The 13,423-nt window shown below is 33.2% G+C and overlaps 1 protein-coding gene across 1 annotated transcript in view; it reads right to left on the bottom strand.

Moving 5' to 3' along the window:
* Positions 1-1,268: 1,268 nt before the first annotated feature.
* The window catches only part of SYCP2 (synaptonemal complex protein 2), a 30,129-nt gene continuing 17,974 nt past the window's right edge, over positions 1,269-13,423 (bottom strand). The window contains exons 27-45 of the mRNA XM_054845911.1: positions 13,034-13,086; positions 12,869-12,926; positions 12,150-12,205; positions 11,568-11,616; positions 11,273-11,447; positions 10,810-10,877; positions 8,993-9,172; positions 8,012-8,198; positions 7,336-7,586; positions 7,031-7,201; positions 6,153-6,243; positions 5,416-5,577; positions 4,963-5,090; positions 4,209-4,303; positions 4,027-4,126; positions 3,200-3,258; positions 2,781-2,859; positions 2,280-2,336; positions 1,269-1,816 (exon numbers count right to left, since the gene is read on the bottom strand). Coding sequence (XP_054701886.1) covers positions 1,742-1,816; positions 2,280-2,336; positions 2,781-2,859; positions 3,200-3,258; positions 4,027-4,126; positions 4,209-4,303; positions 4,963-5,090; positions 5,416-5,577; positions 6,153-6,243; positions 7,031-7,201; positions 7,336-7,586; positions 8,012-8,198; positions 8,993-9,172; positions 10,810-10,877; positions 11,273-11,447; positions 11,568-11,616; positions 12,150-12,205; positions 12,869-12,926; positions 13,034-13,086 — 2,094 coding nt within the window. The 3' untranslated portion in view covers positions 1,269-1,741. The remainder of the gene's footprint in view (positions 1,817-2,279; positions 2,337-2,780; positions 2,860-3,199; positions 3,259-4,026; positions 4,127-4,208; positions 4,304-4,962; positions 5,091-5,415; positions 5,578-6,152; positions 6,244-7,030; positions 7,202-7,335; positions 7,587-8,011; positions 8,199-8,992; positions 9,173-10,809; positions 10,878-11,272; positions 11,448-11,567; positions 11,617-12,149; positions 12,206-12,868; positions 12,927-13,033; positions 13,087-13,423) is intronic.

Below are 13,423 nucleotides of genomic sequence, written 5' to 3'. Positions count from 1 at the left end.
TGAAGGAAGTCAAATCAACATGAGACCTAAGTAACAGACAACAACTTAAATGATGAAAGCCAGTCTATTAGATGTTTGAAAAAATATTAGACAATAATAGCAGCAATATAACATAATAGCTGCATTCAGAACTAGCTAGGATGAAAAGAAATAAAGAGTTTGAGGGATATAGACCGAGTGGTTTCAATAACATATGACAAAACAACTAGATTAAAGAATACTGCTGTAAGTAAAGGTCTCTGTGTTGATAGTAAAAGTAGTATTAGGAATGTAGAAAGGAAACTGAGGAAAACCAGAAGAGTTCAGAGGGTAGAGGGGATAATGCAAGAAGTGACAGAGATGCATATATGATCTTAAAGACAACCAAAGGACGAAATAAGAGGTATAATGGCATGTAAAATAAGGACTATAAAGTCATCAAGTTGTGAAGAGCCGTTACCCCCAAATTGGCTAATATATTCTTTTGAGACCTCTGTGGTCATAACATCACCTACAGACAAGCATGTAATCCTATTCAGCCTTACTCCAGAAGCTGTGAAGTTGTGTTAGTGCAGTGCTGAGTGAGCTCAGGCCCCTGAGATGCTGGGAGTGTTAATCTGGAGTCAGTTCCGTGCTAAGGAGGCAGTTCTGCATGTGGTAATGTAAACAAGCTCCAAGATGTGCACATTCTATGAGTTATTCTCTACATCTGTTACCTTCTTGATCAGCTGTAAAAGTTTTTAATCCCCATTTTTAAAGAGAACTTAAATGAAAAATATTAAAAGGTATTGCTCTGAGCCTGAAAAGCTTACAGTATATATGTGCAGGATTGCAAGTTAAAAAAAGATTACAAGGCTGCTAAGCAACTATAAAATGCAAGGTAGATTTTTGATTAGTTTAAAAGCAAATTAAGAGAAATATTAGCTTAGGAGTTGCACATGATAAATATTCAGAAGAAACCTTCTAGTTGATACATGGCAACAAAGGAGAAGTGTAAATTATGACTCACTGGTTGCTTTCTTAGAAAATCTTCTGAAATCTAAGTATATGGAATAGACTGTATTAGTACGCAGGATATATTTCTGATAGCAGACCCTCTTGCTATCTGTTGTCTTACAGGAGATATTTAAGCAGCAGTAAGTTTTATTTACCTGATGTGCAAATATGTATTACTGATTTAAAGCAAAATAGTAATGACATCATTTTGGAAAAAACCCACCAAAACAGACAATATATTTTTTTTTCTCAAAATATTTAATACAACTATTTGCAACATAGTTCAACCACAAGTGTTTAGAGTTTTTTTTCTCTTAGATATTCCTACTGAAGTATAACACCACAGACAAATAGGACTGAGACCGAAACAGGAGATTTGATTCCTAAATAATTCTGACTGTATTCTGGATCAGACAAAAGGGGTATTCTGTACACACAGACCCAAAACATATATTCAAAGTGAATTTCTCTGCAAGTCCGTTAAATAGCCTATAAAAATTGTTACAGACTTCTTAAAAAATAGCATGTGCTAGAAATCCAAAAATTTACATATTGCATTTTAGCAGATTCAGTAAAATAATTCCAAATCTCACATACAAAAGGAGAAGTCTTATCAACAAAGACTTTAATATTATTAAGGAAAATATGTTTTCACTACAATAGTTTCCTTGAGTGTAAAAAAAAACAAAACAAAAACAGCTGTCAAATTTTACATTATAAAAGAGTGTTATATTCACCTTGAATTTCAGGAAGGTATCTGAAAATACTACTTCAGAATTCTATCTTCTGACTGAAACAAAGTCTGCAATCCTCTGCGAACATTACACAGTTCCTCTTCTTGCTGTGCAAAAAGCATTACATTTATCACATACTTTAAATAAAAAAAAAAACCAAAAGATTTTAAGTATTGTAATTCTGGTGCATAGTATATGCTGCTTTTAACATATCAAATATGATACTTTTTTCCTTCCACATTAACATTCAACATATTGGGCAACCTGGGCTAGTGGAGGGTGTCCCTGCCCATGGCGGGGGGGTTGGAACTAGATGATCTTTCAGGTCCCTTCCCACCCAAACCATTCTGTGATTCTATGACATTAAGACTCAGAACTAAAACAGCATTACCATATCTACCCGCTGCTTTTATCACCCAGACAAGATTTAAAGTATAAAATGTCAGTGATACTTGGATTCTGACTAATTTTTATTTTTCATAGGGGACTAGAAATTACAATTTTTAGTAATTTAGTGTTCAAACAGCTGTATTTAATAAGTAAAAATGAAGACAAGATAACTTCACTTACCATTTCTTTAAGAAGTTTCTCTTGGAGTCCTTTTATGTCTTCTTTCATCAGATGCATCTATAAAAAAATACTGAATGCATCTTCTCTGCTCACAATTGGTAACCCATTTTCAAGAACACAATTACAACCTAAATGGTTTATAACCAAAAGGTACAGATGCACGTGCATCCACTTGCCTAAGGAAAGGGACATGTTTTAAATTTGTTCTTTCTCGGATGATTAACACTGGTAAACAAAGCCACAGAATATAGAATAAATCTTGCAAGCAGTTTTCCAGATAATTGCACACACCTTCTAATGGGTGAAATCTAACCCTATAACACTGAATATTGTTAAATTAAAGGATATTTTATGACAATGAAAAACTAAAAATATACTTCTGTGGCATTAATACAATGCTGAGCATAAAAACTTACTTTGGAAAAGAGTCAATACTGATATCTGTTGGTACAATTAAAGAATTAAAAATTATTAAAACCAAGAAAGAAAATTTCATCATACCTCTGAAGTAAAAATATGTTCTTCATAGTCAACAGTATGGTAGATGTTCTTTTCAAATGAAGTTTTAAGAATCTGAATTCTGAAGAAATAAAAGGCAATTCAAACAGGTTTGCTACGTATGAACTTTCCACACGCATCATGAATACATCCCGGTATTTGTAGTCTATTTGTTCTAAAAAGCATGGATAAATATTACTATCATTGTTACTATTGGAATAGTCCAGCAGGTATGTGGAGAAATTTAGATGGCAAATAATTACATTCTTCCTGTAATGTAACATTTTAATCTCACTTTCTCATCTCATCTGCTATCTCTATTTTGTGGAAGAGCGAAATTGCATAGAGAATAGTACTTGGCCTAACTTATACCTCAAACAAACAGAACAATTCTCCACCTGGGATTAATGAAGCCTACTAACCTCTGTTGCTCATTTTTCATGTATGTACCAAAAGTATGTGTATGTTTTTTCCAAAAGGTCTGGAAAGAAAAATATTCATAGGTGATAAGCAGTAGGAACTAATATTTTCTGAACTAAACCTGACTGCTACTTAATATGAATAAAATAACCTACAACCACAGACTCAGCACAGAATGGGTAGGAGTTACACAGTCACCACAGAAGCCTGGGCGGAAAAAAAAAAGTAAGCTTAGATGGCAGGATGAACCACCTCAAGAATTCTATTTGCACAGAACCAGTTTCACCAGAAGTCTGTTCTGCATAACAGTTCCAAAATGATGAAAAAGAATATGCACAGCATTTTAATCAGACTCCCCATATAATTTAAGCCATGCCTTTAGAGTAAAAGATAAAAGCTAATATAGTCCTGTGTTTATATGAATATTTGTGTATTGATTTTTACATTAGAGCAAGTAGCAGACCCATAATGTCAACTGGCTCGTTGTAGAACACACAGCAAATCAGGTTCAAATGCCTACATGCTGTTCCTGAAGTACAGGCCAGCTGAAAAAAAGGCTCATGAAGTGGGGTAAACAGCCCATCAAAAGCAGCAGTAGTAGTTTACTCTAGGAAGAAAGTCATATAGTGGTGATTTAGAAATTCGCAGAGCATATTGTTAGCCAATCCTAACACCTCAAATTCATTATTTGAAACTTGACCTAACCTTAAGCAAAATGATAAAGGCTTTTAAATCAGAATTAATGATCTAAAGGTAAAGATGATATGAATAATCTATAGATTCCATAAGAATTTGTTTTTCTCCATCATCAAGCAATTAAAATACAAACCGAGAATTCTTTTTCCATGTTTTTCAGGGACTGAGAATCTTTTTCAAAATTCTCAAGTTCCTCAAGGAGAGCAAAATGAAATTTGTCCAGCTGCCTGATCCTACCAAAATAAAACGAGTTACTTTTAGAAGGTATTCACTGCATTAATAGGGGTGTTTTAAAATAAATTTTTCATTACACACCTGCATTCATGAAGCTGGTAACTCATTGTTGTTAAATGCTCATGGGCAACTCTTAATGATTGCTTAGTAAAATGATCCATTCTCCGTGAGCGGCTCTATGAGGAGGTTTTAACATGAAATTCAGATTATTTTTACTTTAGGAAAAAAACCTGTAGTATGTTTAGTACTATAATTGCTTAGTATCACACAGCATACTGAGCAAAAAACCTTTTTTTTTCTTTTAATATCTCCCTATCCTTTAAGGAAAAGCTTTCTGTTCGTGAAATATAAATAAGCATGGATTTATGTTTTTGATAAAATTCTACCTAACTTAATTAGAAGTACATTATTTGAAAAATGTATTTCCTCAAAATAGAGAAAGTATACATGGAATGAACGATATGTGTTTACAGCTGTCTTAGACGAACAAATGCATTATTCTGGCTCATTTGCTTTTTGCAAATAATTTCATTCATGAGTTTGACAACTTGAAAAAAATGAAAATGCAGTACACATTACTTTAGACACACAAGCTTGTTTGGAATCAACAGACAGGATAAAAAAATAAAATAGACTTGGGAAAGAAAATCATTGGAGAGTTAGGTACATAAAGTAATTGAGAAAGGCATAAAAGGAAACTTGAATTCTGTAATTTCTTGAAGTTCTATGCACATAGGTATTTTCATGTCCTTGTAAGGAAATTCTGTGGTGTAAAACAAGCTATCATGCACATGTACCCACACAGACAACTTATATTGTATATGAAATGTCTTGCCTCAATTTTCTTAGTAAATTCTTTCTGGAGCTTCTGACATATACTGATTGTTGAACAAGCAGGTTCCCAGATTTCCCCATCCAAAACAGACAGATCATTTACAGATACAGTAGATATGCTTTCAGACACTGAAGAGAAAAAAAAAAAAAGATAATGTCACAGTTCAGTATGAAAAAGTATCCTATCTTAAGTTACAACAGGGCCTAGAACAGCTTTTGTTATACAGAGATTAATTTCACCAATTAGATGGATGAGACCAGTTTCTATTTTCATATCAATTTTCTGACTTTTTACATGGATATAGTGTCTAAATATTTAGCATTTCTTTTTATTTCTTTTTTAAACATGTAACATGCATTTTTATGGATATTATATTTTCTTGTTAAAGCTTTAATTTGTTACATTATTTTAAACTTTTGCACAACTGTAGTCAACTTTCATTCCATAACTGACCTCTGTAAGTAACAGCATCATCTGTTTTAAATAATTTTCTAGGCTGTAATTTTGTTTTTCTGTTTCCTTTCTTTTCCTCCTCTTTGCCTGTTTCTACTTCATCAGAATTGCTTTCTGTATCACTGTGGTACCTTCGTTTGAGAAATGTCTGTATAGTTGGTCCTGTAATATACATGAAAACAATGCTTAATTTTAGGGTTATTTAGAACAATGACATGGGAGGATAAAGGAAGAGTTTATTGACCCTTTGGATCCAAATTCTAGGAATATGTGTCTTTGCTTTAAAGCTCAAGAACTATATAAAAATTAATAAGCATTACATTTATGGAGGGCATGTTCAGTAGACATGAGAACTTGATGTAAACGAACAACAGGATTTCAATGGAACTCAGAACTCTGACCCGTGTGAGACTCACTCAAAGAGATTCACCTTAAGCCCTCTTTTCCTGATAGAACCATTACCCCCACTTTTTTTCCAGTGTCAGTGGCAATGCTTCTAACTCTTTCTTAAGAGCGCAGCTAACTCTTTATAGTAACTGCATATTGGAGCCAAATTGTCAGGGGTTTTTTGGGTAATTAAAACAGCAGAGAAAATGAGAAAGAGTAAAAATGGAATAATACTGAAAATATATATAAGACTAAAAGACTTGGACCATATTTTTATACCAAATAAACATTTTTCTTAACCTTCATGGAGACACATAGGAAGTCTTTTACTTTAAATTAAATGTTTGTACCTGATTCATGTATGGGGCCGTAAGGTTCTTCACTCCAAGACTGTGCTTTACTTCCACTGGAAGCAGACAATGGAGATGGTGGTACACAATCCTAAAAGAAAAGTCACTGATTTATTAGCTTCCAAATTAAAGCACTTTTAGAAGTCTTCATCAGAAATCCACATTTATGTTGCTTTTCATTACAACTAGGGACATGAACACAACCACAGTAAGGAAAAAAAAAAATAGCACCTCATGAATTACTACTAGGTCTCACTAGATGAAAGAATAAACAAATTCTTCACCATGTTAATAATTAATGATAGTAATAAGTTAAATGACCAATGAGGTCTGTTTCTTGCAAGAAGACACAAACAAAATTATTTCTTTGTCGTTACTGCTTTTTTTCACCAGAAAAAGTACTTACAAGAAGTGGTTTGAAGGTATACAGCAGTTTTTATTTATTTGCCAATGCTAAAATAGTTGTTATATTGAGTAGTACATTAATGCTAAAACTATGAGAGCACTTTTTCACCTCAAGAATTTTTCCATGCAGATGTCAAAATTCTCTAATTTGTGAAAAATTGTTTATTTTTTATTGAAAGTCAGGAAGATAATATTTACTTATTTTTTAAGATATTAAGTATAAATGATCTTGTTGGGATACAATTCTTTCCTTGTATCCATATGATAAATAATTCCCCAATTTATCTCAAAAATTTAAAAATTAACTAGAAGGATTTTGCAAGCAGGTCACAAGCAAACATTATATATATATATATGTGTGTGTTTAACATTAAGAAAGATGCATTTCCATTAAACCTCGCCATCTGTAAAGTAGATAAAATAGATGAAAAGCTGCAGCTTTCTTCTGAAGAGTAAAAGATTTAGTAACATACCTCCTCTTCACTTTTGGTGATAGGTTTAGCAATATCTTGTAGCTTTCCTTTAACAGAAAGTGTGTCTGAAAAGCAATGTCTGAAACTTGAGTCTTCGTTATTATCGTGTGTTTCAGATACAGATCCCTTTGCATGTTTTCCACTGACAGATTTGTATGTTGTTAAGCTGAGCTAGACATTAACACACACACACACACCAAAAAAATCATTATTGAAAGGAGATGTACAAAAAAGCATGGAACAGTTGGCAGATAAATGGAACACTTTCAGTTAAAATAACTGCAGAGTAACTTTAATATTCTTACCAAAGATGCTTCAGTTAAAACTGGTGAGAAACTTGTATTTCCAAATGTTAACTTTTTAACAGTCGTCTTAGGGGACTGTTCTAGACATAGGCTTTGAATATTCTTTTTTTGTGGACAGAAATTATTGGGAGAGATTCCTTTCTCAAAGTTTAACATTTCTCTTTTTTCTGGTGTTGACTCCTGAAGACCAGACAATCTTTCACTATACGTACACTCTTGAGTAATATCTCCTTCTGATATTCTTTCAGCACCTAGAAAACAGTTATTTAACTGTCAACATGAGAAATGAAAGTTAAAAAAGGTAAATTAAAGCCCCATATTGCTAATTATTCCAACTCTAGCTATCTGCGAGTCTCAGATGTGTGAAATTTTACTTCAAGTGTTGGCATACCACTTGCACTTTTTGCACTCTCTGCACTATTTTAGCGGTTACCAGATTCATTCTAACACTTACATATTGCACTTTTATACTATGCTGATGTCAAATAACTGCACCAACCTATAAAAGTTAGTGACGTATTAATACACTTCCCTAAATTAGGTGGTACACACTGAATTAGGGGATATCTCTTATTTTAAAAGCACGAAATAAACGTAAAATTGTACTGTGATAACTGTCATTTAACCTCCAACTTCTGACACAGTATTGCTATAAATTAAAAATCAAAATACCTACATCTCATTGTCTCAAGAGATGCAGGACTCTCGGATGAAGGCATTTCAATTTCCTTTTGTTCTGCAGAATTCTTTGATTTAATAAATGCTTTATGTACAAAGTTAGCTACTCTCTTTGGCTCCATAGATACAACATTCTGGAATGCCTTTTGCTGATTATCATCCTTGTTTTCCCCATTCAAATGTTTCTATTAAAATACAAGGCTTATATAAACATTATTTGTAAACATACCTGCATATATACACACTTCTGTAAAAAGCATATTATCTATAAGTACTGTTGAGCAAGCAGAAGGTCCAAAAAGGAACATCATTAGAAGTACTTAAATTCATAAGGATATCAGATGTTCTAATATCAGTAAGTAATTTATTTAATTCAGCACCCAAATTTCTATTTTTATGAACTTCTTAACTATTGGAGGCAATTACCAATGCTTCAAGATTTAATGAGACCTATCCATATACAGTGGAATGTTATGCTAAAAGAAAGAAAATGTTTTAGTGCCCAACACCATTGCTTAATTTACTCAAGATCCTATTTGGATATTCAGCGAATGTATTGACATACTCTCTATCATGTCAGCATTTTCTATTGTACACTGAAGAGGGACAGCATTATCAAAATCACTTTATCTAAAAGAACAAAACTTTGGCTCACTAAAGCCTCCTATTTAATAGACATTTTCAAAATATTGTTAAGATTTTAAAACAAAGGACACGGTAGTTTTTTGCAGCAGAATACACTTCATAAATAGAACCTGAAATACTATTATGACTGAGAAAATTATTTAGGACTGATTTTCTTAGCAGCTAAATACTCATCATTAAAAAAGGGCACTACTACAAATAATAACTAAAATTCATTTCAACTTGCTCGTGCTGGGCACTTAAAATTCAGGCACACTAAGTACAAAGTAGACCAAGGTTTATTTTGAAAAATATAGCAGAAGAGGATTTTTAAGAAAAAAGTGCAACTGTATACCTGACTTTTTGATTTCTCCTCCCTAGAGGTACAAGCTGAAGATTTCCTTTCACTCTCTGACTCTGAACTGGAAGGCTCTTTGTAATTTTTTGCTAAGGCTGCTCTTCGAGGTCGTTTTTCTCTGGTGCTTTGTTCTTTTATTTCATCAGTTCTTGAATTCTGTTTTTTAGGTTTGTTTATCTTTGGAAGAATAAACATAACTTCAGTTTACATCAGGATGATTAATAAATAAATGTGTAAGAATAAGTGGCAGGTAACTTGGTTTAGTTACTCAAAATCCATTCTGTCGAAACAACTGAAGTTTAACTTTACCAAAGCTCAGAGAGTCTCCTAAGCATTCTGGGAAGATAATTTTCACTGTACATAGGGCACAGTGCAGCAGCAATGTAAAAGTCAAAAAAGTGAAGAGGCAAAGTAAATGCTATTCTTTAACTACGGCAAAGCTGAAGTGGGTTTCCAAAGTTTGCTCTCTGAAATATGTGCACATTTGAATTAGACTGTAACTAGTTTGAAATAGAACGAAATCCTGCATATTGAAAGGAACTAGTATCTTTGATCATCACCTCTGAACTGATAACCTTAACCACTAGACTACTCAAGTCTTGCTTTCTATCTGTCCCCCTTCTACACCATAACTACTGCCACTCCCTCTACATAGGAGTCACTGTTCAGAAATTCAGCAAAGCACGTTCTCCCTGAAAGTACGCCAGGGACCTGACATTAGAAGGGACGTAAAATGTACATGCAATGCCTCTCAGACTAGGACAGATTAGAATTCTTGCCTCCTACCCTGTTGAAAAGTGCTCTATGCAAAATGTATGCTTTCCCAGCTTCCTCATCTCCAGGGTCAAGTCTATTAGTGACTTCTTGAGCTTCAGATGCTCTCCATCTAAGCCTATGCAGTAGTGGAACCCTACCTCCTCAAAGTAGGCACTTTGAGCTTACTTGGGTAGATCTGAAGAATTTTGCTACTAAAAAAGGACACATTTTAGGAAGCAGGCAGATTCAACATTGGGCAATTGAAGCCCTCTTCAGTTTTGATTTACGTGGACTAGACATCAACATCAATACCTACATGTGGTGATCATATTTTCATAAGCATTATTTACATTGAGTACATATATGTACCTTTAAGCTACTAACATTAAATAGATTTGAATAATTCTTGTACAGTCTGAGTCACCAAAGAATAGTCTGGACTGGACAGGGAAAGGTTTTTTGTGGTTTTTTGTTTTGTTGTTTGGGTTTTTTTTGTTTTTTTTAAACTGTGGCTTACAAACATCTACAACATCTGCCATTAACATGTTCATAATCACTTATAATTTATTATACTCCCAACTTTAATATGCTTACGATATTTTGCAATTATTATTCTTTCCTAACATCTATGACATTTTTGTTTTTGCAGTTTTGCTACATAACATATATTCATTTAAAGAAATTATAAGGTCAAAGGTACTAAAATTCAATTAAGCACATTAGACACATGAAAACCCTCAATGAAAAGCTAATGGTGTATTCAATGGAGCAGATAGCTATGAAGCAGTAAATAGACATAATCAATAATTTTAAGTAATAAAACTTACAAAAGCATCAATGTATAATAATCATTCTAACTCATAGCTAGTATTATGCCTGAAATGCTAGCTAAATACTACATAAAAAGAACGTAGTACCTGAAAAGAACAAACTGTATTTAAATAATGATCTTGAAATAAGCATGGAGAAATGTCACGTTTATGAAAAATGATTTAAAACCAGTTTCTGTAGTGAGTTAAGACATTTTGAATATGCATCACAAGCAAATTTACATTTACCTTTTTCTTACTTGCATTTTTGCCTTTAGGTTTATCCATGTCGCAAGCAGGTTCACAGAATTTATCTGCTGTTACAATACAAAAGTTAGAAAAATCAGCAAAATATTCAAATGTTTGACATTTAGAGTTTTAGCTGTAAAGTCAGAGAATCACTTTTATGCCCGCAAACTTACTGATTCAGTAAACTGCTTTCAGCACATTATTTTAAAAAGCCAAAGGTTTTTTGGTTGACAACAACCTTCGCCCGTTGTCCCATCCTCCAATAATTTTCTATGTTAAAATACAGACTTTTTGGAAATTAACCTTTATAAATTATTAGAACTAATTTGAAGATTCCTTATGCTTGGAAATAAGACAACAAAAACATATTGTATCTGCAACACAGCACATTACATGCTGTGCAGTTAACATCTATGGACAGTCTTATTGTAGCATTCTTAAGAAATATGAAAAAGTTTCTTACTTTTGTCTGTGCTTATAGATTTCCCCAAGTTTTTATTTCTACTGTAATCAATTAACTGGGCTTTAGATTTTCTATTTGAATCTTGTAGCCAACTAATGTCTGTCTTGCTGTCATCACCTCTGTATTCTGTGTCTGTGTCACTAAAGAGATGCTTCTTGTTTTGATTGTTTCTAGTCTACAAAACAAAAAAAGTTCTTATGTTATTGATCTACTTTTAACATACTTTTCACTTGCATAATTGGTACTTAAAGGCAGGAAGACAGGGTATACTGATCCACAAAAATCTGAGCCTTACTGTTTTTCTTCCTTTCACTTCAGTACTAGTTTTACTGTCATCTGTGTTCCTTAATTAGAAAAAGAAAAAGCACCTTTAAATGATACCTTTACAAATACTTGTTCTAAAGTATTTCTACTACTCATGTGATATGTGGATTAAGGATTCAAACAAATGTACCTACTTTTGTTTTCACATCCATTTTGGAAATATCTGTTCACCTTAAATCCTAAAGGATGTGCTTATTTGCTAATGATCAGTAAGAACACACAGTAATAATATGTCCCTTTGCAGGCTGATCATAAACAAAAAATTACCCCCCTCTATTCAGGAGTTTATATCCCTGTAGTATTCCATGAAGAGAATTAAAGCTCTTTTCTTCACGGAACACATTCTTTCCTCTTTATCAGCTTCCCAAAGGAAAAATCAGGAAACAGCCTAGGAGACCACAGCAGTGATGTTTATTGCTTGAAAACACAACACAGTCAAGATATTATTGTCATGCATGCATTCCCTAGATTTTCACAATGGAATACTGGAGAATGCAGACGGTACTACTCTTGATGATAATCAGGAGACTAGAACACAATACAACATCCCTACCCTTTTTTCTTTGGATCTGTATGAACACTCAGTTCGGTAACATGCAATTCTTGGATCTAAAATGTAAATAAGAAACAAATGAAGGTTTTCATTTGTTATACAACTTAAAATTAAACAGGCCATCAGATAGTAACAGCTAAGGGCTTTTTTGCTCAGTTTTTATACTGAGCAATTAATTTACGATGATTAATTTCTATCTTAGAAATTATTTAAGAACAGAGCTGATAGTTTTGCTTCTTATGGCTCAGAGAAGCCTGCTGAATTAGTGGAGGTAGTGAAGCAAGTGGATGGAAACTCATGTATTAGTTTGAGATATTGAAAGCTTCAGTCAGTTCCAGTGGATTTTAACTATCTTTTGTCGTCTTTTGCTTTTATCTTAGCTAGATTTTCTGTTTACTCAAACATCTGGGCAAAGATGTCTCTACAATGGGGACTGGAAGGATGGCAATAATGCTTTCAGGGTAATTTAAAAACAATGATAATCCTTCTTAATACAGGAAAACATTGTAATTAGCTTTAAGTGGCCAGAACCTTAGGATGGTGTGTATCATTATACATTTGAAAGTAATGGACATATTTACATGGCAAACTTTTTCCCCCCACTTAGCTCAGTGATACAATTTGAATTTTTAGATGTTAACTATACTTTCAGCAGACATAATTTGACTGAGCTCCTTTATATTCTATTCATAACATCTTAGTGTCAGTTATATTCTTACTCCAAGCTTTATTGTAGGCTCATCAAACCCACTGATGTTAAAGTTGTAGACATCATCCCTGTGAAACAGACACACAGATCAGTTTTGTGACTGAATTAATGAACATTTCACAAAGTTAGGTATGGGTAATTGGAAATTTTGTTTGAAAGTGTTTTAACTACTTACATAATATGACCAGCAGTTATATTAAGAAAAGTAGTGGTTTTCAGGTTTCTATCCTATACATAAATAAAAAGTTAACTCATATGTCAAATTTGGACTATGCATTCATACACAGTCATCTCAAAAAGCAAGGTCTTCATCATGAACACATGAAAAAACCTAGCAGCTGCTCAGACCTCCACTTGATTAGCAACAGTACAATATGGCAAAAGGGGAGAAGAGCTGGTAGAAACTAACTCTTTTAGAATTTGTCCTTTAAGTATATCAACAAAACCTCAGAATATTTTTCCCCCCAAAGATTAAGACTAATTTCTGTGTCCTGGCCAGATCCCATTTAAGGATTCCATAATCTCATTTACTATAATATTTTTATTGTAAATATTTAGCATTTCT

The sequence above is a fragment of the Grus americana genome, chromosome 17 (genome assembly GCF_028858705.1).
Source record: "Grus americana isolate bGruAme1 chromosome 17, bGruAme1.mat, whole genome shotgun sequence".
Lineage (NCBI taxonomy): Eukaryota > Metazoa > Chordata > Aves > Gruiformes > Gruidae > Grus > Grus americana.
The sequence above is the reverse complement of the archived record's forward strand: the minus strand, read 5'-3'. Positions and strand labels throughout refer to the sequence as shown.